Here is a 24,126-nt window from a genome sequence, read left to right as displayed (position 1 = left end):
GGAACTCGTATGCTGTTCCCTGAAAGGCAAACCGCAGGTACTTCCTGTGTGCCGGTTTTATGGGGATGAGAAATAGACGTAGAACCCTTCCTCCAGCGCGAGGGGGTCTAATCATGCGAATAGCCCATTTTTGCAGCAGAGCTGCTATCTCCCGAGACACCACAGGGGCGTCCTGTGGGTCCATGACTGATGCTGTAGTGACGCCCTGAAAGGGGGACCGTGCTTGAATCGAAGAGAATAGCCAGTCTGAACAGTAGTAAGCACCCAGATGTGGTGCACCGACGCCAGTAGTCCAGATGGCTCCCTGAAAAGGGGCCCTGTGCCTGTGGAAGCAAATTCCTAGGGCTGCTGTTTTGCCTGCACCTTGGCCTGCGCCTTCTGTGTCTACATAGGGCAGCGGAACCTATTATGGCCTCCGCAGCGAGCAGCCACAGGCCAGTCCCGAAAATCTCCTCTGGCAGTGGGCACAGCCGACTGTGCTGATCTTTGAGGCTGCTGGGCCCTAGGGCGCCAATTTGCCCCTGGTTTATGTACCAGAGGTGGTCGCTTGGGAAGCAGGCGAACCAGCTCCTTAGTGGATTCCGGCACCCAGTGAGAACGCTGCAGCATCTCATCCACCCAACGTGTGCCCTGGAGTGATCGGGGCATCCAACAGTAGTGCTTTGTCCCCATTCAGGCACACGTTCCTTCGTAAGCCAAAGCTGCTTGAAGGCGGTTACCAGCGCAGCCAGGTTTCAGCCTACAGCCTACAGGGATCGCAGCAACTGCAACTGGTGGGTGACCAGGATACTTTTGTAGTTCCCTAACTTTGTGGCAAACGTCCCAGCTGAGTAGGCCTTTTTGAGGATCACCTCAGAAGCCAGGCAGTGTCCTTAGACAGCAGAGCCAAATTAGTTGCCTGGACCAAGGCAGCAATGGCTGCCTCGACCGGCGGAAAATGAGCCAGGCCAAGCTTTTCCTCGTCATACACCCTGAATAGGGTGTCCGTCGTACGGGAAACAGCAGAAGTTACTGCTGGATGGTCTCTGGAGTACTGGATCTCATGGAGGAAATCTGGGTGAACTAAGGGGTTAGGCTCCTCATCAAAGATGGATTGCCTTGTTTACCGTGCAAAGTTGCAGTGGCCTCCTGAGTAGCAGCATGAGCTCTTTTGCTGGGGACGTTCTGTATGACTCCACGTCCTTAGATGGGAACATCAGCTCCTGTTCACCAGCCTCCTCAGAGGCAGTGATGGACAGTACGTCCTCCTGTGGCCAATCTGCCAAGGGGGCAGATGGGTCTGGTGGCGGCGAGCGCTCCTGCAGCAACTGCGTGAGAGTTGCTCCCTGTTCGGAAACAGCTGCCTGAACTGGCAACCTAATCTACATTAACCCTTTGCGGTCCATTTATTAATCGCGCGTCAGGCACGCCAGGAATAATTAATTTTCACACGCGCAGTTAATTTTATACGCGCTGTTTAAAAGTATTTTTTTTCACAGTCAAACGGGTTTAAATGGCCCTGCATATCAACAAAGCACACACTAGGCATCTCCAGCCCCTCCCCAGCCTTTTGTTTGCTATAGCGTTCAGCTGTGTAAGAAATAAATAATAATAATAATAATAGTCGTACATACCGATCGATCATCTCCAGATCACTCGTTTTATCACCAAACTCCTCAATAATGCGATCAAAGTCATTATTTTATTACTATAACATCTGAAAAAAGCTCTGCAAATGTCCATGATAGTCTCAGTGCGCTGACGCACTTAGCCAGCTTGTTTATTATGGACGCCCATTATCTGATACCTGATACCATGTATGACTATTCATGAAATACGCCTTTTTTTTTTTTTTTTTTTTTTTCCGACTTGTCTCGGCTCCTGTCGCTACCACTCGGCAATTGAATGGTTTTCTCGGCTTTTTCCGGAGAAAAAACGACTAAACACCCGTTTATTGCGTTGCTATAATGATGTCGGACCCAGTCCGACAAAGGACCTGTGAGGAATAATTGCAATGTCGGACCCAGTCCGACAATGGACCGCAAAGGGTTAATGGCTCAGATTCTGGTATAGTAAGCAAACTTGTTAAATTTGCAGATGACACAAAAATAGGAGGAGTGGCAAACACTGTTGCAGCAGCAAAGGTCATTCAAAATGATCTAGACAGCATTCAGAAATGGGCAGACACATGGCAAATGACATTTAATAGAGAAAAGTGTAAGGTACTGCACGCAGGCAACAAAAATGTCCATTATAAATACCATATGGGAGATACTGAAATTGAAGAAGAAATCTAATAAAAAGATATAGGAGTTTATGTTGACTCACAAATGTCTTCATCTAGACAATGTGGGGCAGCTAAAAAAAAAAAAAAGGCCAACAAAATGCCAACAAAATGCTTAGATATATAGTGAAAAGTGGCAGCTGCTCTTACTGTACATGTGTCAAGCACCACGTTACAGATAGGCCTGCGCGTGTAAAACAGAAATCAAACAATTACAAATATATAAAAATATACAGAACGTCTCGTAGTGGCAAAAGCAACAAAATCGAGAAAAATTGTAAGCTCCAGCCTCGGGGAACAGCACAAAGTCAGCCGACTTAAGGTGCTGGGTCGCTGGAAAGGAGCGACGCAAGCCGCTGACTTCAACGGGGCACACGTCCAAGCGGGACGTAACTAGCAACAGGCTGTAGTGTTGTTTATATAAAAAAAACTAATTTTAGCGATTCTTTAAATATATACCATATAAATTGTGTAAAACACATATAAAGTACTGTGTACTTATCTCCAGCAAGGCTCTCCGATCAGGTCCGTCTTGAAAGGAAAAATGGCGATGAGATCTGTGACTGCAGCTCTTTTGATCCCTCGGGGGCAGGGTTAAGACTGTGTCACAGGCTCAGAGAGCAGCTTTGATATACAGTAATCAGGATTTGGGTCTTTAGGAGGTAAATACCCATTCGGTAATGTTTACATTTCGTACTTGAAAGGGAACTCCAGCTGTTATTGTTTATAAACCAGGAAAAGATTCAAGAAGGAAATTAAACAGAACTGGGTGGATTTCCCCACCTCTGCTCCAACAATCTTTTCTGTTCTCAGGAAAGGTCACATATTTTTTTTTTTTTTAATTCCAAGAACAAATTCTGGATGACATTTGGATTAAAATTTGTTCTGAATCTCAGGGTTATCATCAGGAGCAAGTTATCCATCATAACATGTAAAATCATGGAATCATTCGTAAGAGGGAGACTAGAGGAGTATCTATACAATCAACAGCACCATAGGACACAGCCAACACAGATTCAGAAAAGGGAGCTCCTGTCTGACAAAAGATGGACACAAAAAGAGCCTATGACATCATACACTTGGACTTCCAAAAATCCTTTGACAAAGTACCACATGAAAGACTAATCCTCAAACTGCAATCTGTGGGAATACAAGTTACTACATGCAAGTGGATATAAAAAAGGTTAAAACACAGGACGTAGAGAGTGCTTCTAAGGGGGGAAACCTCTAACTGGAATGACTCAGTGGGGTGCTGCAGGGCTCCTTCCTTGAACCATTGATGTTTCTTATCTACACCAACAACTTAGATCAAGGAATACTTTCCAGGTGACAGAAAGTCTGGGCAAGTGGCAGACATGCTTACAACCACCCAGGCAATCCAAAAAGATTTAGATCTACAGAACTGAGCAGAAACATGGGAAATAAAATTCAATTTCAATAAACGTAAAGTGTTACATGCTGCTCACAAAAATGCAAGTTCCCTGTCCCAAATGGAGGGGGGGGGGGGGGGGGGAGAGAACTAGAACAGGCACACCAAGAGAAAAAGTGTTGTAACAGATTCATTGCTGTCAGCAACCACGCAGTCAAAAAGGCAAACAGAATGCTTGGAGATATAGCCAAAAGTGCAGAGTACAAATCCAAGACAGCTATGATGAAGTTGTATAATGCACTGGTGATAATGTACTGGGAATGCTGTGTCCAATTCTGGTCACCACAGCACCAAAGGGACATTATTATAAAAATAACGTGTAAAAAATAATGTAATTGTATGTAACAATAATGTGATATCTTGTAACAATTGTAAGTCGCCCTGGATAAAGGTGTCTGCTAAGAAATAAATAATAATAATAATAATAATTGTGGCCCTGGAGAGAGTCCAAAGAAGTACAACCAGAAATCCCAGGGCTTAAAGGACTGAGCTACGAAGACAGGCTGAAAGAACTGAATCTATTTATCCTGAAACAAAGGGGGGCATGATTGAAGTCCTTAAAATCTTAAAAGGAGTGGACATACAGTATGTGGCAGTGCTGAGGCTATACAGTCACCTCCAAAATTATTGGCACCCTTGATAAAGATGAGCAAAAAATTCTGTATAAAGTAAACAACACAGGTAATGAGCTATATTTTATGCTCAAATATATGGGAAAACCATATTTTTTTATTCTAATACAATTTCTCAGAGAAACAGTTTTTTATTAACAAGTAATAAAACATTTTTTCAGAAAGATATGTGTCAGAATTATTGGCACCCCTAAAGATTCTTCTAAATAAAGTCAAACAAAATTGAATCAGCATTAACATTCTACTTCTTTAAGTTCATCTCAGTCTTAAGGAACTGTATTGTGGCCTTCCATGGCTTCCTGTTTCACTGGGGTATAAAAATGAGGTAACACGCATATGAAATCCATTTGTCATTCATCACCATGGGGAAAGGCAAAGAACTCACAAATGAAAAGAGACAAATGGTTGTTGACCTTCATAAATCAGGCAATGGGTACAAAACAATAGCTAAAAAACTAAATATACCACTTACCACTATTAGGGCAATTATTAAGAAGTTCAAAACCACTGGAACAGTGGTAAACTTGCCTGGTAGAGGACGCAAGTGTATCTTGCCCCCACACACAGTGAGGCAGATGGTTCTGGAGGCAAAGAAAAATCCAAGGGCCACAGTTGGAGAATTACAGAACTTGGTTGCATCTTGGGGTCACCAAGTCTCCAAATCTACAATTAGATGCCACCTCCATTCCAATAGGCTATTTGGAAGGGTTGCCAGAAAAAAGCCATTATTGTGAGCAACCAACAAATGTAAGCGCCTGGAGTTTGCTAAACGGCATTGGCACGTCGATTGGAACCAGTTGCTATGGTCAGATGAGACAAAAATAGAGCTCTTTGGCCAGGCACACCAGCGGTGGGTTTGGCGTCGAAAGAAGGATGCGTGTGCAGAAAAGAACCTCATACCTACTGTAAAATATGGTGGTGGATCTTTGGTGTTATGGGGCTGTTGTGCTTCCACTGGTCCTGGGGCCCTTGTTAAGGTCAACGGCATCATGAACTCTACCCAGTACCAGGACATTTTAGCCAAAAACCCGGTTGCCTCTGCCAGGAGGCTGAAACTTGGCAGCAAGTGGATCTTCCAGCAAGACAATGACCCCAAGCACACATCAAAATCCACAAAGAAATGGTTAATTAACCACAAAATCAACATTCTGCAATGGCCATCTGTCTCCGGACTTGAACCCCATTGAAAACTTGTGGTTTCAATTGAAGAGGGCAGTCCATAAGCGCAGACCGAAGGATATCAAGGATCTGGAAAGATTCTGTATGGAGGAATGGTCTAAGATCCCTCCCAATGTGTTCTCCAATCTCATTAAACATTATAGAAAAAGACTCAGTGCCGTTATCCTTGCAAGGGGAGGGTGTACAAAGTACTGAAAACAAGGGTGCCAATAATTGTGACACTTCATTTTTTTTGGAAATAAATTTATAATTTGAGAAATGTGCAATTTTGGTTGATTCCATTGAATCATTAAAAAAGTCAAATATATTCCACATGTTGGAAAATTACAATATAGCTCAGTACTGGTATTATTTATTTGCTCATCTTTATCAAGGGTGCCAATAATTTTGGAGGTGACTGTATATATGTGTATTTAGTCTATATAGTGGATGTGTATTTTATTTATATTTTTCCTTTTGTGTTTTTCAAACTACTTACCATACAACTAAAGAATAATCTCTCTAGTTGAGAGGTAAGTATACGTCTTATCCCGATGTCGGTATTAACTCATAAGCTGCTAGGAGGAGATTCATTTAATTCTGCTTATTCAAAGCTTGTCCTCAAGCGTTACCACAATGGCGCTTCCAGTAATGTTGGCTAAAAATATGGCGCCTGCCACAGCAACCACTTGCTGTCCCCAACCACTCGCTGTAATAAAATCTGTTTCATAGCTCTTTTAAAAATGGACGCTCTAGTGCACTGGGGTTTGAGATCTGTAGGGACATGTAATGCTTACTTACTCTTTGATTGTGAAGTCATGTAAGTAAAAGTATGGGATATCTGATACAGTCGTTATAATCTTGGTTCTTTTAGATCAGGTAAATATACCTCAATTGTACCTACTAAATGATGTCTATTAGTATCTTTAATCAAATCAAATCAAATCAAATTTTATTTGATATAGGAAGGGCATTCCATAGCTGTGGTGTGAAAGCCCTTCCACCTGTTTTAATTTTACTCACCCTTGGGACAATCAAAACACCTGCATCCTGTGATCTCAGTGAATGAGGAACTCTTGTAAATAAATGGGTGCCAGGCCATTCTGGGTTTTATAGCTTAGCAGCAAAATCTTAAAATCAATTTTAAACTCCACCGGGAGCCAATGTAAAGAAGCTAGAACAGGGGTACTGTGTTCCCTTTTACTAGCTTTAGTTAGGATCCTGGCGGCGGTGTTTTGGATGAGCTGTAGTTGAAATAGCACACTTTTTGGGCTACCAGAGAGGAGTGCATTACAGTAATCAAGTCTGGATGATACAAATGCATGCATAACTCTCTGCATCACATATGAAAATTATGTGTCTAATTTTTGCAATATTTCACAAATAATTGTAGGAAACTTTAGTAACTTCTCTAATATGTTTCTCAAATGACAGAGCGGGATCAGAAATAACACCTACGTTTTTTTATATCTGATCTAAGACCTGAAGAGAAGTTACTAAGCTCGGGCTCTTGTAATACCACATTATTTATTTGTTTTTTGGAACCCACTAGCATAACCTCTGTTTTTTCTGAGTTCAGCAACAGAAAATTCTGAGTCATCCAGCGCGTAATACCTGCTAGACAAGCCGTAATTAGCCCGCCAGCACAAGTATATCCTGGCTTTACAGACCAATAAAGCTGTGTGTTGTCCGCATAACTATGGTAATTCGCCCCATGTCTATGGATAACGTTTAAATAAATATTCAAAGCTAAATAAAAACAGGGCTTAATTCCAGCCCACTAGTTCATAGATGTGTACAGTTGTATTTTTTTTTAAAGAAGTTACACAACACAAGCTCATATTAAGTACAGTGCATGTGAGTGTCAGTGATCTGCAACTTACATTTATCAAATTTCTTGATGTAGTCGAAAAGCAGCCCAGAAAGAAAAATATGGGCTAAAGACTTCCAGAACAATAGTCACTGGAAAACCGTTTGGCGATTCACATACAGATCAGTAATTTCCTCTTCCTGTAATTACTTCTTTCAACATTCTTTTTGTGGGTCTATTTTTTCATTTTACCACGTAATATAAACACACACACACGATATGCAATTAAAAAATTAGCAGGAAAATGTAAATACACATTTTGCAGAAGTCTAATTTTTCATTTTCTCTTTGCATAGTTTAAGATCCAAGCCCAGATGTTGCTGATGGCTTTTTAAGTCAGTTTTCCACCCAGCCAATGCCAGTCCCGGAGGGGGAGCACAGCACTGTTGCCAGAACGCCCTGCCTCTCAGAAAATAATAAAGCTGTCTTTCAAAGCTACCCACCTTGAATTCTTCTACGATAATGCTCAAAGCTCCATGTCCGGCCTTCCTCATTTCATCAAGTTCAGTCTTGTGTTTTTCCTGTTACATAAAACAGACGGGTAACTGTTATTATTATTAGTGTTATGACAAGGTGAACTTTCGTTGTTCTATAAAATAGAGTAATATTCGTACAATTGTTTAAAGAGTAAATGTTGAGTTCTGTTTTTCAAAGTTGTTTGTTCTTCAGAAGACATTGAGAAAGACTTCTTGTCATTGAATTTCTTAGGTTTCTTTTAGCATATCTAAATGTAGTGTTTAATAGCTATGGAAAACTTCTCCGAGAAACAAGCTGTTGTGCACTTCCATTAGTTATATAGTACTCAAGTGTGCAGTTTTGAAAGTACTGTTATTGTAAACATGGATTTTACTTTAAAAAACATATTTGGTACTACACCAAGTTGAAGAAATCTCTGTTTGCAAAAGTTGCTTTAGGATAGTGTTACACTTGTCTTGGTCATTTCACCTGTCCCCACCCTTTCAACAGCTTAATTGCTGTAAATAACCAACCAGCTGTTTCCCCCATTGACAAATGCTTTCAGCCAGTAACAAGCTTTACCCAAAAGACATCGCTGAGGTGAAATGACCCAGGAAGTGCAAGTGTAACAGATTTCCTCAGAGTAAGGCATGGGAACTGAGAACTTTCTTTAGTACCAGATAGATCATGTTTTATATTGAAAATACATATTTTCTTTAACTTGTGTTACAACTGTACATCTGGGACCTGTAGCTAATGCAAAACAAGTAAGATTTAATTAATTAGTTTGCTAAAAAAAAACTTTAAGTATGACAGACAGACTTAAAAAAAAAAAAAAAGAAAAGAAAAAGCAGCAGAAACTAAAATATTAATCTGAAGAGGAATCAAACAGTCCACTCTGTATTTTTCACCCTGTGCAATCCATGTGTTTTGAATTAAAGCTATACATTCAGTGAGTCAAAGCTTGTCATCAAATCCAATGGACATGAAAACCTAATTATTTTGGATGTTCCTAAAATTAGAATGTGCTGCTCCCCAGGAGCTGGAGAAAACAAGAGTTCACAGACATACAGCTCGGCAGGAAGCGTTAATCTGATTTAGGCAACACTTCATTTCAACAAGCTATCAGCCTTTCCACTCAAGGATGAACACAACAGAGAATCTGAAAATGTGTTGAAACAGCTATTTTATAGATGGGTGTCAGGCTGCCAAGACTGCTTTTGTATCTCTATTCACAGTAATGACTGAAGGTACAATGTCTGCATATTTGAGAGTCTTCCCATTTCGCACAGAAGGTTTTAAAAATGTTCACAAAAATACTTTTTTTTTTTTTTTTTGCATTTAATCTCCGGACATTGGTAAAAGAAATAGATTTAAAGAGAAGCCTTTGGCTGATGAAAATGTTAATATAAACAAAAGCTCTTGAATCGAGCGATTGTGTTGAGTTCCTAATACGGTGAATTTACAATCCAGCCAGGAGACAGGAGTCTAAAAACACAAGATGTGAAGGTGTTATGCAAAATGAAATATGGTAAAACAACTTGTGCATTTCATAATGTGCCTTCCAGGTGTATTTAAACTATGTAACGCAAACGAAATGATTCGACCAATCATTCCTGAAGTGCACTGCCATTCACTCTGCAGGTCCTACTGTTTGCATTGATGGAAAGGAAGCCATTGTAAACTGCTCTTTTGATTTCTCATGTTTTTTCTGGTATCTGTGTTTCCTGGGATCAACTGCATCATGAAAGTGTCACAGATTAGTGACAATATCAGTTGTTTCTAATTCTGCACTGCAATGACAATTGTTCTGTACTTGGGGGCAGATACTATGGGAGGGTCATCCATGAAAGCATTGCAGCACAGGAGTACAGGGAGAGCCTTATGAGCAGGGGCTCGCTGGTTTGAATCCTGGTCGCACTGAGTTGCTTGGCTGGGTGCCTACATTAGCAGTGCTAGGGAGTAACACATTACATATAACGCATTACTGTAATCTGATTACATTTTCAGTAACTTGTAACTGTAATGGTTCCTTTTTTCCGACAGGCTACAGCTAACACATAACGTAGAAAGAAAGTGCTTCAACAGTCTAACGCCAACTCTGGGTGCGGTCAACATAATACGCCAGTGCCCTAACCGTACAGAACTTTCTCTCCCTGTCAGACTGGAAAGGAGGTGGATGGAAGGCCTCCAATTCCACTGCCTGGTTGATATGGAAAGCAGAAATGCTTCAAGGGAGAAAAACAGGATTAGTGCGGAGAGTAACCTTAGTTCCAGCCTCTGCAAAAAACAGTCTTCTTCTTTGGTGGAGAAGGGGTAGCTCTTCAGGCCAGACAAAGAGAAGGATTTAGAGGACTCTTAGTCTTGCTCCTACCACTAGAGGATCGTTTCCTAGCTCCCGGTGTAACAGGGAGTGGGGACTCTTGACTGCATTGCAGGGGACGAATGGTGCAAGTCATGTTACACCGGTGTCAGAGATGACAGCATCTTAGAAAAATTAGCACAAAGACTGCAAGAGCTGCAGCCTTTAACTGCCCCCTCTGCAATCTCCCTTCCCAGGCAGTGGATGCACCTGCTGTGCTTCTCCTCTGCTAGAATGTTTCTGTTGCAACCAGCACAAAGGTGAAACCCAGGCATGGCCCAAGGTTGAAAATCAGTTTAGCCGTGCAATGTACGTGCACAAGAACAGGCAGCAAGCTGACTGGTGCTGAAAATTGTTGTGTACACAGAGTACACAGAAATGGAGCACTGGTAACGGTCTTGATGTCAAACCGGACCAAACCAGGTCACTGATACCAATTCTGGTATGAACCAGATGACTGGTATAGGCTCTGGTATAGACTGGTACTGGCAGAGCGAGTCACTGGTACCGGGCTGGTAAAGACCTGAAAAAGCCACTGGCAGTCTGCAAGCATGCACTGTAAAACAGACAAACAGGGGCTACAGCTGCCTGCTAACTAGAAAAATCTAGTAGCCTTCGTTGTCAGTGCAGCAAAGCAAACACACCAAAGGCATAGAGACACTGAATATTCTCCGGTCGAAAAGGCTCCTGCCAATTCGACAGCACAGTGTAGCTAAAAAGCTGTTAACACTGGCAGTGTCTCTGTAGCATGAAAAGCTGACTGGAAAAAAAAAAAAAAAAACAGACAGCTAGTGCAGGACACTGTCTGTGTAGAGAGGTGGACTAATAATATATATTATTTATAAATATATATACATATGAAAAGGTGCTAGCAAGAATTTTAATATCGACTCACGAAGAGCAGAGCAGCAAGAGAGACAGAATATTGAGGAAGGGGCGTGAGAGCCACCGGCTTTGGAAAGGGCACACGGCCGCGATGGGGACTTAATCACAACCAAAAAGAACAATTATCACTTAAAAAGCAAAATTATTTCAAAATATGAAATATGAGAGAAAAAGTGAATTAATCAACTTATCTCTGTAGTTACGACAAAGTCAGAGCTCACTCCTTCGTCAGGCAAAGGCTGAAAGAGAAAATGGAGCTGAGCCTTATGCGGCACTCGTATTTATCTCCCGGGACAGGAGACGACGTCTGACACATACAGGGCTCTTCATGGAGCAGCTTTGTGGTCTGGTAATTCAGGCTATAAGAGACTATATCCCATCAGATAATGGTTACATTTTATACTTGAAAGGGAAACAAACAAAACACAAAAACTAAATAAATGCCGGTATTAGTTTGGCCACCACAAAATAAATTCATGTTCACCTCTCCTTTAACCTAGTCTACGTTGAAATTTAGTTTAAGACCTATGTGTCCAAAAAACACAGCCAACTGAAATACATTTTATTTCCCTCGCCATCTCCTTCGTTTGCTGGTAAGTAATAAATTAATGATCAAAAACACTTTATAGTTCCCTTGTTTCCAAGCTATGCGGCAATCTACACAAATAAAGATTCAAATAAAATAATTCCCATCATCTTTTATTTTTTCTGTTCATATTTTAGGCTGAAATCATTAAGCAGTTTCTTTTAGTAGTACCATATGATACATTGAGTTTAACATTCCACACAATCATTTTATTACGAATAAAATCATTTCCCACAGTTGTTATTATTTTATCTAGAGCATACCCATGTAACAGCTTAATGGTTCTGTCAGTGTAGATAAAAGTTGCACTGTAGTTGGCCAATATTTTTTAATTTAATCCTCTTAATACAAGTTACACAGAAAGACATACATTGTGTTATGCCAAACTACTGAAGTCCAACAATTCATTTGGGATAAGGAGCAAAACCAATGCTAATGTCCACTGGTATTTAATTCAAATAATTGTACCTGTTTTTATGTGATGGACTTACAGACCTTGTAAAATAATGGCAGAAGATAAAAGTCCAGGTGGGATAAATTGCTTGGTTCAAAGTCCAGATAATAGATCTCCTTGTATGTTAAAACAAAGTATTAGAATCAAAGCTAATCAAGAACGCTGTAATTGGGATTCTGTTATTTGAATCATTAAAGAGGAGGTTATTTTCAACACTACCTCTTTCATATTTCACAGAAAAGTCACCGTAACACAAGCTTTGACCACTGTGGGTGTCCATGGTGACTTCCTGAGGAATAAGCTTCATGGGCCCTCTTACCCTGCTATAATGTCATCCATTACTACTCTATATCCATCTTCACTAGAATGAGCCTTATAAAAGTGATGAATGCCCATTGAATATAAAACAGCAGGTCTCATTGAACTCTTTGTGATGTCCGTTTTACCAAAATGTCCTGCAAACCAAATGTAACCGAATATTTAAATGTCCTTTAATTTGTAACAGAGGCTCTCATGGGCAAAGAAGCCAATGACAAGCCTGCCCCTGTCACAACACCTTTCCACAGAAAACAGTAAAACACAGTCAAAGTGGACGCTATGAAAACTCCACTGCTCCATGCACCTGCTCCCTCGGTTAGAAAATGTTTTCCTTTCCTGATGACATCCTGCCCAAAGAAGGCGGGACAAATAGAATGTGGAAAGGGAAAATCTGAGCATGTATTAATTAAAGAACTAGGATATTTAGCTAATGCTAATTCTATAATACCCTGATGCAAAATGTTTAATTAATATACAGTCCATAACCTCCAGCAACCTCCTTGAGACCACATTTGTTGTTTTTTCTAATACAGTGCTCCCTCGCTATAACGCGGGTCTCGGGGGACACACAATATGAGCGTTGTAACCGAAGAGCATTATAAACAGAGGAGGGGGTGGGGGTGCTGCGGGACACATAACAACACACATCTGACTAAAATACAAAATAAATTAACTCCCTCTCTATAATGCACATATATTGAAGCAACAATTGAACTTTTCTGTGAATTAAGCATGCATGAAGCACCATTTACAAAAAAAACATTCCCACTTGTGGATCATTTTAATTAGCAGTTTTTAAACTATAAATAGCCTGGCTAAATGGCGGTCAGGAGTTCAGTTCGAAGTGACAGACAAACAAACCAAGTGTGAGAAGGAGTGCGGGTCCGGAGCGGGGCTGAAGCGAAGCAGGAGCACCTCGTCTCCCGGAGAAAGCTGCAGCTCCTCTCGCAGCAAAAAAGTAAATACATTAGGAAAGATAACCACGTAATAGTCCTAATATTGATTTAGTTATAAAACGATTGCTGAATAAGATGTCTGTGTTATAAAGTGCCAGTGCAGCTTTTCTTCAGTTCAGATACTGTATCAAAAGGGAGAGACAGAAACGGAAGTTAGACTGAGAAGTTGTTTATAGTTTGAACAACACTGGTACTGTATTTACTGTAGAAATATTGCATAGGTCACTAGTATAGGGAAGTGGATGACATGCTGTAGGAGTGTTACATCCGAGGTGCGTTATAGGCAACAGCCTTATAGCGAAGGAGCACTGTAACTATTTTTTTTACAACTGTTTTTTTCTAACCAATTTGAAATTCCTAATCTGAATGATGACTCCTCACCTCTCCAACCCACTTAGTGATCAACGTGCTACAGATGTTTCCGCTGACCGATCTGCCAAGCCTACAGCAGGGCTTCAAACTTGGATCCAGTTCTGGGTTTCAAAACTGCTTTCAATTATGGATATTATTTAAATGATTTTATGAGGAGTCATTTTTTTCATGCAGATTTACCAGGGGCCTGATTCTTCACACTCTTGGCACCTGGGCCTATAATTATCATTCATGCGTGCACAAGTTTTCCTTCTAAACCGTGTGCACGAACATTCAAACAGAAAGTATGTGATTTATCAACACAGAAGTTTGCGTGAGAATGTTTGGGAAATTTGGGCTGCATCTTAAATTCGAGGGTGTCTTCAATTCGAAGGAATATGGTATATATATATATATATGTACTTAATATGTGCCTTCTACACCTTTTCCCTGTTGCAGTCACAAAGCAGGCAGTAATATCATCACAGGCATCCATTTTGGTTTGGTTAGCACACAAATGGTTTGTTGCCATTCTGCTGTAAACAGATGTTATTGATTAGGTTTTCAAAGGGCTTAAGAGACCTGGGCCTATATTTATCATTGCTGTGTGCGCAGCATTCCCTTCTAAACCATGCGTATGCACATTCAAAACAGAAAGTACATCATTCAACAACACATCTATCAAGACTATCGTTTCCTTGTGTTAGAATGACGTTACTGCAAGATGAGGTCAAACTCCTGTTAAATCTGCTAAAGATCTGTAATCAGTGCAATATGTGAAATAATAACACTCTCATTAGGTCTGATGGTCACTGAAGCAAGTATTGCTGAAATTGCGATGTTTGTCACATATTATTTCGTAAATTATTGCGGTTATATAACCAATATGCTATTAATATTCATATTAATATTTAGGCAGTAGTATGATTTAAATGTTGGCTATCACCACCGTGATTATTACTTAATGAGCAGGAGGTCATGTTTTTGTGATGCCCTTGTTTTGGTTGTACACTGGTAATTCGAGAAAACAGTAATATGATAAAACTGCAGCAGGTGTGTAGACATTTTTTTTTCTATAAATTCACATACAGTAATACATCAAAACAATTTGAAAATGGCTGATCTCACAGTTCTGGAAGAGCCTTGCTAATGCTGCTTTTCAGGATTGATAAGACATTCAATGCAAGTACACAAGAACTTTGCAGGATACCGCTTTCCAAAGGCAGTCCTAATGGAACTGTGCGAGATGTTGGGTGCTAGGCTGCAAAGACCCACCAACAGCACACATCCTACTGATGCACCTATCCAAGTTCTGTCTACTACTACTGGCTTTTTTCAAAGGCAGATCGGAGACATAACTGGCATTTCACAAGCTTCTCTTAGCACATTGATGCTTGAGGTTTTGGACTCAATCACTTCACTCTGTCCTCGGTCCATTAAATTTTCCTGCAGGGAAGAACAGAAATTGGAGTAAAAAGGAATTTCTATTCAATCACTGGGTTCCCCAATACGATCAATGCTATAGACTATATTCACGTAGTAATTAAAGCACCAAGAGTGAACAGAAAACACTATTTCATTGTGCACGTTATATCTGATGCTCGTCTCCGTCTACTAAATGTTGTGGTTAAATGGCCAGGCAGAACCTAGTTAATTTATTCTTCAAAACAGCAGTGTGGGCACTCGGCTAGAAAACGGAGCAGTGACAGCTGGCTATATTTACCATATATGGCTATATAGGGGTGTTTTAAATGTAAATTGCAACTTGCGAATAACTTTAGTTATATTGAGATTGATCAACACCTATTACTTAGAAATGTGCGTACAAGTGTGTGGCAGGGCAGAAGCCGTGCTGCTCTAAATAGTGTGTGTGGGGGAATGTAAGGTTTGCAGGGATGGGATTACATCTGTCCCTGTAGGCAAATCACAGGTGTGGCCATTCCCCAGTTAGGTAATTGGTGCTAATTGGGGAGTGGCCACATATATAAGGAGCCAGAAATCATTTGTTTGTTGGAAGAGTTTGGGGGTGAGTGTTTGTATTGGTTGGCAACGTGGTAATGAAGGCTAATGCCCAGTATACACGTTAATCTTTTGTTTAAACCTTTTATTTTTACCCTTGTGCCGTGTTTGTTTTTTGTTAAAAAAAAAAAAAAAAAACGTGTGCATGCGCGCTTAAACTGAAGCTTTCTGTCTCTGGGTCTCTCTCCTGCCGGTAACAGCTTGGGCCATGACGCTACCGTCAGAGTGCCTTAGGTAAGATTGATAAATCAGGATTTAATTATGCATGCAAAAATTCTAAACTTTATGCATACGAACAAATCTAGTCACTTATTCAAGCACAAATCATAAATATAGGCCCTGTTTTTTTTTTCAATACTACACCTAAACCAGGGAAGTTCTGAAACCAAGCGCTGCGTGCAGGGTTAGGGTAAGGGCTAGTGCAAGTTGAAGCCCTGCTAAGGTAAGTCATGGATGGTATGAAGCTAGTGAACCCTGGAGGTGAGGTCAAGCCTGTGAAGTACCTTCCTAGACTTGTTGGGTGCAGTGAGGTAAACTATCACCAGATGATTTCCCTCCATAACCCTGCAGGGGCACCCTCCACACACACGCATATATGGTCCGGATTTCCTAGTAAATGTCCTGTGTCCTGATACAGAGGAAGAAAGTCCCAATATTTTGCACCCTTCCTGTTGTGTTTTTTTCCCTCTCTCTCATGCACTGGACAGTCTCAGTTTATTGACATATGTCATATCCAGTCATATAGGAGAAGCATATTGTTTCCTCACTGCTGCTGCAATATGATTTGAGGTGCATGATTTAGAGTAAAATGTGGGAGCCAATGGAATGTGAAGGACTGGAGTTGGCTACACCCTTCATTTTCCTTAACGAAATAGTAATAGAAACTGGAAAATGTTTAAAAACTAGAATTGAACCTGTACTGGTCTGGTACCAAGCTTGACAATACCTGAAACCAGAAAAGTGAACTCTACACTGGCTCCCTGTGCAGTATAGAATTGATTTTAAGATTTTGCTGTTAACATACAAGACCCTGAATGGATTAGCACTTAGTTATTTGCAGAAGTTACTGACCCTGTATCTTCCAGAACCACACTCTGAGATCACAGGATGCGGGGCTGCTGGTTATTCCTAGGGTCAACAAAAGCAACACGGGAGGTAGGGCTTTTTCATGTAGAGCTCCTAAATTATGGAATGATCTGCCTTGGTTTGTCAGGGAAGCTGGGACCATTACAGTTTTCAAGTCAAGACTAAAAACGCACTTTTATAAAATGGCTTTCTTATCTTAGTGGGTTTTAATGTAACTTTAAAATTGCTGATTTTGTATTATTATGTGTGTACTGTTATTTAAATGGTCTGATTGTGGCAGTTGTATGTGTGACAGTGTGACAGTGTGGTTTGTTCTTTTTTTCTGCTATGTACTGTACAGTGCTGTGCGATACTTTTGCAAAAAAGGTGCTATATAAATGCAATAAATAATAAATAATAAATAAAAATACATAATATCTATTTTGTAAAAAAAAAAAAATGTCTGCAACACGCTGCTGTGCTGTTTTCCACTTGTGGAAGACCAAATGATTAATAAGGCTATACAAATGAAATGCCTAAAGGGGTTAACATTATCTGTTGCATGGATGATCTAACATTATTTTTGATCCCATCTGTCCTTAAAGATCAGTGACTGAGCCACAAAACCACATCCTCAATGCTTATTCCATTTGTGCCGATGACGATCCCAGACATTTTGTTTTAATTGTCAATAGGTGTGTCATCCTTTTTTGTTGCTCTTCCTTAGTAGGTTAAAACAAACCTCAGTCTGTGTAATGTAGCCTATCATCCCTGAACAATAACATTTAAACATAATTGGACATTACCTCACAATAGTGGACGGTTGTTCAGCAACCATTGTACAGCTGCTGTTTGCTTTGCACACTGTGGCACTTCACATTTCACAGGAAAGTCACCGTAACACAAGCAGAGAAAAATACTCTTATCTAGGACTCTGTGACCACCTGCATCTGCACCATGGTTGTCTATAATTACTTCCTGGGGAACACTCACTTATAAGACTTATAACTGAATCTTCATGAGCTTCAATGCTTTATATCAGTGTGCTCCCATGCACGTATTTATAAAATGATAGTGTCTGTATCGTTATTTGTCCAATGATTACTGCCTTTCTCTGCCTGCGTCACAAACCTCTCAGTTACAACACGTAGGCTAATGCATGTCTTAGAACATAAAGATAAATGGAAGAACCCCTACCTATTGCAGAACACTACATAGCCTTACCAGTAGTACTTGCCATCAATACTACATAGCTTTAAGCAAGATGCCAACATTTTTTGAAAAGAAAATAGTCTTTTGGGTCTGATTAGGCAAATATTTAGGTTGCAAATATTGAAGGACTTAATGTTTCCATTGAATCAATCTCTCTGTTAGACATGAAGCTGGAGAGATAGCTTGGTCTGCACATTAATCTCAAGGAATTTGCAGGGTGGCAACTTTTCACAAGCTATAATATTTACTATATTCCCCAAATTTCAAATTTTACCCCAAGCTTAAGGATACATGGAGAAATTACTATATAACCATAATCAGCTGTTAAATATCTTATAAAAGATTCGGGATAAAACAGCACCTTTTACACACTGCATTATAAAACAGCACCTTTTACACACTGCATTATAAAACAGCACCTTTTACACACTGCATTATAAAACAGCACCTTTTACACACTGCATTATAAAACAGCACCTTTTACACACTGCATTATGAAACAGCACCTTTTACACACTGCATTATAAAACAGCACCTTTTACACGCTGCATTATAAAACAGCACCTTTTACACACTGCATTATAAAACAGCACCTTTTACACACTGCATTATAAAACAGCACCTTTTACACGCTGCATTATAAAACAGCACCTTTTACACGCTGCATTATAAAACAGCACCTTTTACACACTGCATTATAAAACAGCACCTTTTACACGCTGCATTATAAAACAGCACCTTTTACACGCTGCATTATAAAACAGCACCTTTTACACGCTGCATTATAAAACAGCACCTTTTACACGCTGCATTATAAAACAGCACCTTTTACACGCTGCATTATAAAACAGCACCTTTTACACGCTGCATTATAAAACAGCACCTTTTACACACTGCATTATAAAACAGCACCTTTTACACGCTGCATTATAAAACAGCACCTTTTACACGCTGCATTATAAAACAGCACCTTTTACACGCTGCATTATAAAACAGCACCTTTTACACACTGCATTATAAAACAGCAGATCTCATCCCATGGTCATTACCAAAATGGGGTAAAATTGTTACTTTCACCAGGCAAAAAGTGGTCTTGAATACAGCCTCAGTTGCATGTGTCTGTTTATTGATCTGCCCATTTGAGTTTGTCCATCTCAGTGTGTCTGTCTGGCTGTGTCTGTCTGTGTGCGTGTACTCTGTATGTTCGTGTCTGTACATCTGCCTGGCTGTCCAGCAAGTCTTTGGTCACATAGCTGTAGTATACTTTTCATAGACTTTTTTGTATTAAAAGATATGCACGTTTTAAATGACAAGTCACTGTGAAAACAGACTTCTTTATTTTGTTTTTGTAACTGATACTGTCTATATACTGTATGATCACCTTTCCTTCTGTCTGGGTGCATATATGTGTGTCTGTCTACATTTGTGTGTGTGGGTGTGTCTTTCTGTGCACCCTAGGGTGTGGGTGTGTGTTTGCCTGCCTGTCTGTCTGGCTGTGTCTACGAATGTGTGACTTGCTGGCTGTGTCTTAATGTTTGTACCTGCTGTTAGTGTTTGTTTCCTTGTCCCTGTGTGTGGCCGCACTGCCCTCTGCCAAAGGCTAGCAGCACAGAAAGCTGAAGGGGAGACAAAACCAACACCAGGACTGACAGGGCCCCTGCCAGCACAGATGGATTCCAGAACTTTCCATGCCCTGCCCTTGTGCCAGCAGGCCTTGGCAAAGTCACACAGCCCAACTGTACACCTGGCCCACCACGGGCGCTGCGGTGACGCCACTTTAGAGAAGGCTGCTGAAAATTAAGTGCATGTGCTTTAGCTTAGAAATAAAATCCTGGATCAATCCTCTAAACATTAACCCTTTCAGTTGTCATAACAAGAGTCCTCCTTTTAGAGGTTCTTCCAGTGTACCAATTACAAGGGGCCTCAACAGGCAGTAAATGGGGTAGAATCCACTCATCATGGGCATGGCACAGAATTGATCAATAACTTCTTCCCTCTACAGTTAACACACTTCATTTTAAACAGGCTCTGGTGAAGTTTCGTCACCAGTACAGTAATCTACTATGATGTTGAGGATTATTATTAAAAAAAAAAAAACTTCAAGCTGTATCCAAATAATAAAATAGAGATGGAAAACATACAGGATGTGTGATTTTTCTGATGCAGAATCTATTGCTGCTCTGTGCTGAATGCATGATTTCTTTTTATTTTTAACAAAAATAAAGCATCCCAAGCATCCCAAATTTAATATTTAGTTGTTTTATTAGATAATTTAAAAGTGTGGAATGTGGCCAGGTGGTGATTGATTTGCTGCTTGTCCAGTCACCCCTGGCCACACCCTATATACAAGGAAATGAAATGTTTGTGTGGAGAGCAGGGTTGAGAGCAGCAGGTTGTGTGTTCCACCCTGCACTGGGATAGCTGGAGCTTGGGTGACGTTTTGTATACTGGTGATACGAGTTTGCTTGATGTTAGAGTTTTGTTTAAACCTTTTATTTGTGAAATAATTAAAGTACATGTAAGTGCTTAAAATAGAAGTTTAGTGTCTGTGGTTTTCTTTTTTTTTTCTTTTTTTTTAAAATTTAGTCGTTGACAATTATTTTTTATTAGTTTCTCCCTATTTGGAATGGCCAATTATTTTTAGGCTCAGCTCACAGCTACCACCCCTGCGCTGACTCGGAAGGGCGAAGACGAACACACGCTGTCCTCCGAACCGTGTGCCGTCAGCCGACCGCTTTTTTTCACACCGTGGACTCGCCATGCAGCCACCCAAGAGCTACAGCGTCGGAGGACAATGCAGCTCTCAGGCAGCTTACAGACAAGCCCGCAGGCGCCCGGCCAGACTACAGGGGTCGCTGGTGCGCAGTGAGCCGAGGACACCCTGGCCGACCTAACCCTCCCTCCCCCTGGGCGATGCTCGGCCAATTGAGCACCGCCGCCTGGAAGCTCCTGTCCTCGGTCAGCAAAGGAATAGCCTGGCCTCGAACTCGCGACGTCCAGACTATAGGGCACATCCTGCACTCCACACGGAGCGCCTTTACTGGATGTGCCACTCGGGAGCCCATGGTGGTTTGCTATTTCTGCCGCTGACCAGCCTTGACCACCCACCACTATGCCACACAACTTTAAAGATACTGGAATATAATCAATGTATCTAAAAGATGGCTGATCGAAATAAAGCCACAGTTAGAATAATTCATTAAGGACCCAAGGGTATCAAAATAAAAAATCCAACATGTTAGTTTCTTGCATCTCTGTTTGTAAAAATCTGAAAACACCCAGGAAACTTCCATTTTAAGGATTTAAATGATGAAGGCAGTTCAGGTTGATGCTGTTCGGACTCTAATTCCTCCACAACTTTTGAGCGTCTCGTCTCAGTTCCTCGGACGACATGCGTCACTACCTGGATGACCTGATGGTGCACGCTCCCACGTTCCGGAGAGTGCTGGAGAACTGGAGGAATGCATCCATCAGGACAGGTAGCATCACTACTGACCCACTGACCAACCCCTGAGACTGCACCACTGTCTGGGCCTTCTCCGCGAAGAACTTTGCGCACATCGCCAGGTCCTTGCACCGGATCACAGAGATGGGGAGCCGGTTCTGCTGGTAAACCGCCTGCGACGTTGCCTTTGGACAGCTGCGGGAGGCTCTCGCCAAGGCACTGATCTTGACCAACCCCCCAGACCCTTCATCCTAGATACGGACCAGCAACATGGTGATGAGAGCAGTGCTGGATGGTGGTGTACTACAGCCCCTCTCTCAGCAAGGTCAAGAAGTACTACTGCATCACACGCTGAGAGCTGCTGGCTGTAGTTCAGACTTTAAAGCTCTTCCGTCCTGACCCGTATGGCAGACGCTTCCACTTGCAGATGGACCACTGTCACAAAGACGGCCGGAGTGGGTGGCGTCAGACCATAAACAGGAACACAAACGACAGAGAGATGGGGTTTTGATGAGGCTGAACGCGTGATCGCGTTCAGCATTTAATAAACAGAACAGAAAATAAAAGGTTGGAACAGACAAAAACACTGGACACGGCACTTGCGCCAAAATAAACATATAAACAAAACGGACTAAACACTTAACAAACGGTGCACGGAGACGAACAAACACGGTGAGTACAAACAAAACACTTATTGATTATTATTTTACTTTACGTTTCTCCTTCTCTCTCTCTCACCCGTTCTCCACTCTCGAACACCCAACCCTGAGTGCAAGAAATGTGCGTCTATTTATACTGTTGTGCTGGGATTCAATTACTAATTAATTATTCACTTGAATCCCAGCACGTGAATTAATTCTGTGCAACCCCGTGCTCACATATTACATTTAACCAGCACGTGAAGTGATTTGTGCTCTCCTCGTGCCTAAATACAAATCTACACTTTTAAATACACGTGAAACACAGACCCGTTTATATCCCGTGTACCAATCTATACACCAACATTTACACACGCAACATACAACACAGAACACACAATTGCACACAGGGGCGGGACACATTGCCACATATACCCCCCCTTGTGCGCAGCACACATGGCCTCAACGGCCACCTCCCCCCTTAAAAACCCAGCAGTCCAGGACAAAGTCTCGGGCTGGGAAGGGAGGCTTCAGTGGGCCCATGGCTGGCCATGCTGTCAGCACCCCTGCCGGTAGTGGCACGGCTGACAGCCTGTTGGTCCCGTCCTGCAGCGAAAAAGCTGCGGGGGCAGGTGGTCCCCCGACCTCCCCCTTCTTCGTAGCCGGCAGCTCCCTCCTGTGGGGCTCCGGCCACAAGAACTCCTGCAGCGAAACTGCTGCTGGGGAAAGTGGTCTCCAGACCTCGTCCCCCTTCTTTGTAGCCGGTAGCTCCCTTTGGTGGGGCTCCGACCACAGTACTGCCGGCAGCGAAGAAGCTGCAGTGGGAGCAGGTCTCCAGACCTCCCCCACTATCTCCGGCAGCGAAACTGCTGCAGTGGGAGCAGGTCTCCAGACCTCCCCCACGATCTGTGGGAGCAGGTCTCCTGACCTCCCCCACGATCTCCGGCAGCGAAACTGCTGCTGGGGTTGGTGGTCTCCAGACCTCCTCCCCCTTCTTCGTGGCCGACAGCTCCCCTTTCTGGGGCTCCGGCCACCGTACTCCCCGTGGTGGAAGTACGGGAAGCAGAGACAGCTCCTGCTGTTCTGCTTCTGGCGGTGGTGGAGGCAGAGGCAGCTCCTGCTCCTCTGCTCCTGGAAGTGGCAGAGGCAGCTCCTGCTCCTCTGCTCCTTCCGGTGGTGGTGGCGGAGGCAGAGGCAGCTCCTGCTCCTCTGCTCCTTGCGGTGGTGGTGGCGGAGGCAGAGGCAGCTCCTGCTCCTCTGCTCCTGGAGGTGGTGGAGGCAGAGGCAGCTCCTGCTCCTCTGCTCCTTGCGGTGGTGGAGGCAGAGGCAGCTCCTGCTCCTCTGCTCCTGGAGGTGGTGGAGGCAGAGGCAGCTCCTCTGCTCCGGGCGGTGCTGGCTCCCTCTGCTGTGGCGGCTGGGCATGTGCGCGCCGTGCTGCCTTCAGCAGCATAGCGAGAGGCTGCTGGGGGACACCAGCATCCTGCCCTTCTCCCCCCCAAAAATTTTCAGGGGGTTGAGCCTGTAACCCCTCCCCTTCCGGCTCTTGGGGCTGAACCAGCAGGCATTTTCCCTCTGCTGGTGGCTTGGGTCCCAGGGCTGTGGAAGCCCCGACTTGCCTCCCTTTGGGCTGTGGACGCACCGACTCCTCCCTTTTGGGCTGTGGACGCACCGACTCCTCCCTTTTGGGCTGTGGACGCACCGACTCCCCCCTCTTGGGCTGTGGACGTTCGGGCTCCCCCCACTCAGGCGTAGGACGTTCGGGCTCCTCCCACTCAGGCGTAGGACGTTCGGGCTCCTCCCACTCAGGCGTAGGACGTTCGGGCTCCTCCCACTCAGGCGTAGGACGTTCGGGCTCCTCCCATTTGGGCTGTGGACGCTCAGGCTCCTCCCGCTTGGGCTGTGGACGCTCAGGCTCCTCCCCATAGCTGCGGAAGGGACAGTGGGCGAACAGGTGATCCTGGTGATCCTACATCGCCGTGGATGCCTGGCCCTTAGGCGGCACTCCTCCTCCCTGTCCTTCACCTCTT

At 42.7% G+C, this 24,126-nt stretch overlaps 1 protein-coding gene across 4 annotated transcripts in view; it reads right to left on the bottom strand.

Annotated features, from left to right (window-relative positions):
- Nucleotides 1-24,126, bottom strand: part of LOC117419455 (coiled-coil domain-containing protein 91-like) — a 242,464-nt gene that overhangs the window by 102,261 nt on the left and 116,077 nt on the right. For all 4 annotated transcript variants that reach the window (XM_034032207.3, XM_034032206.3, XM_058986475.1 and 1 more), the window contains one exon: nucleotides 7,796-7,873. In XM_034032207.3, the coding sequence (XP_033888098.1) occupies nucleotides 7,796-7,873 (78 nt within the window). The remainder of the gene's footprint in view (nucleotides 1-7,795; nucleotides 7,874-24,126) is intronic.

This window comes from Acipenser ruthenus, chromosome 14, assembly GCF_902713425.1.
Source record: "Acipenser ruthenus chromosome 14, fAciRut3.2 maternal haplotype, whole genome shotgun sequence".
In the NCBI taxonomy this organism is placed as follows: Eukaryota; Metazoa; Chordata; class Actinopteri; order Acipenseriformes; family Acipenseridae; genus Acipenser; species Acipenser ruthenus.
This window is presented reverse-complemented; position numbering and strand designations above follow the sequence as displayed.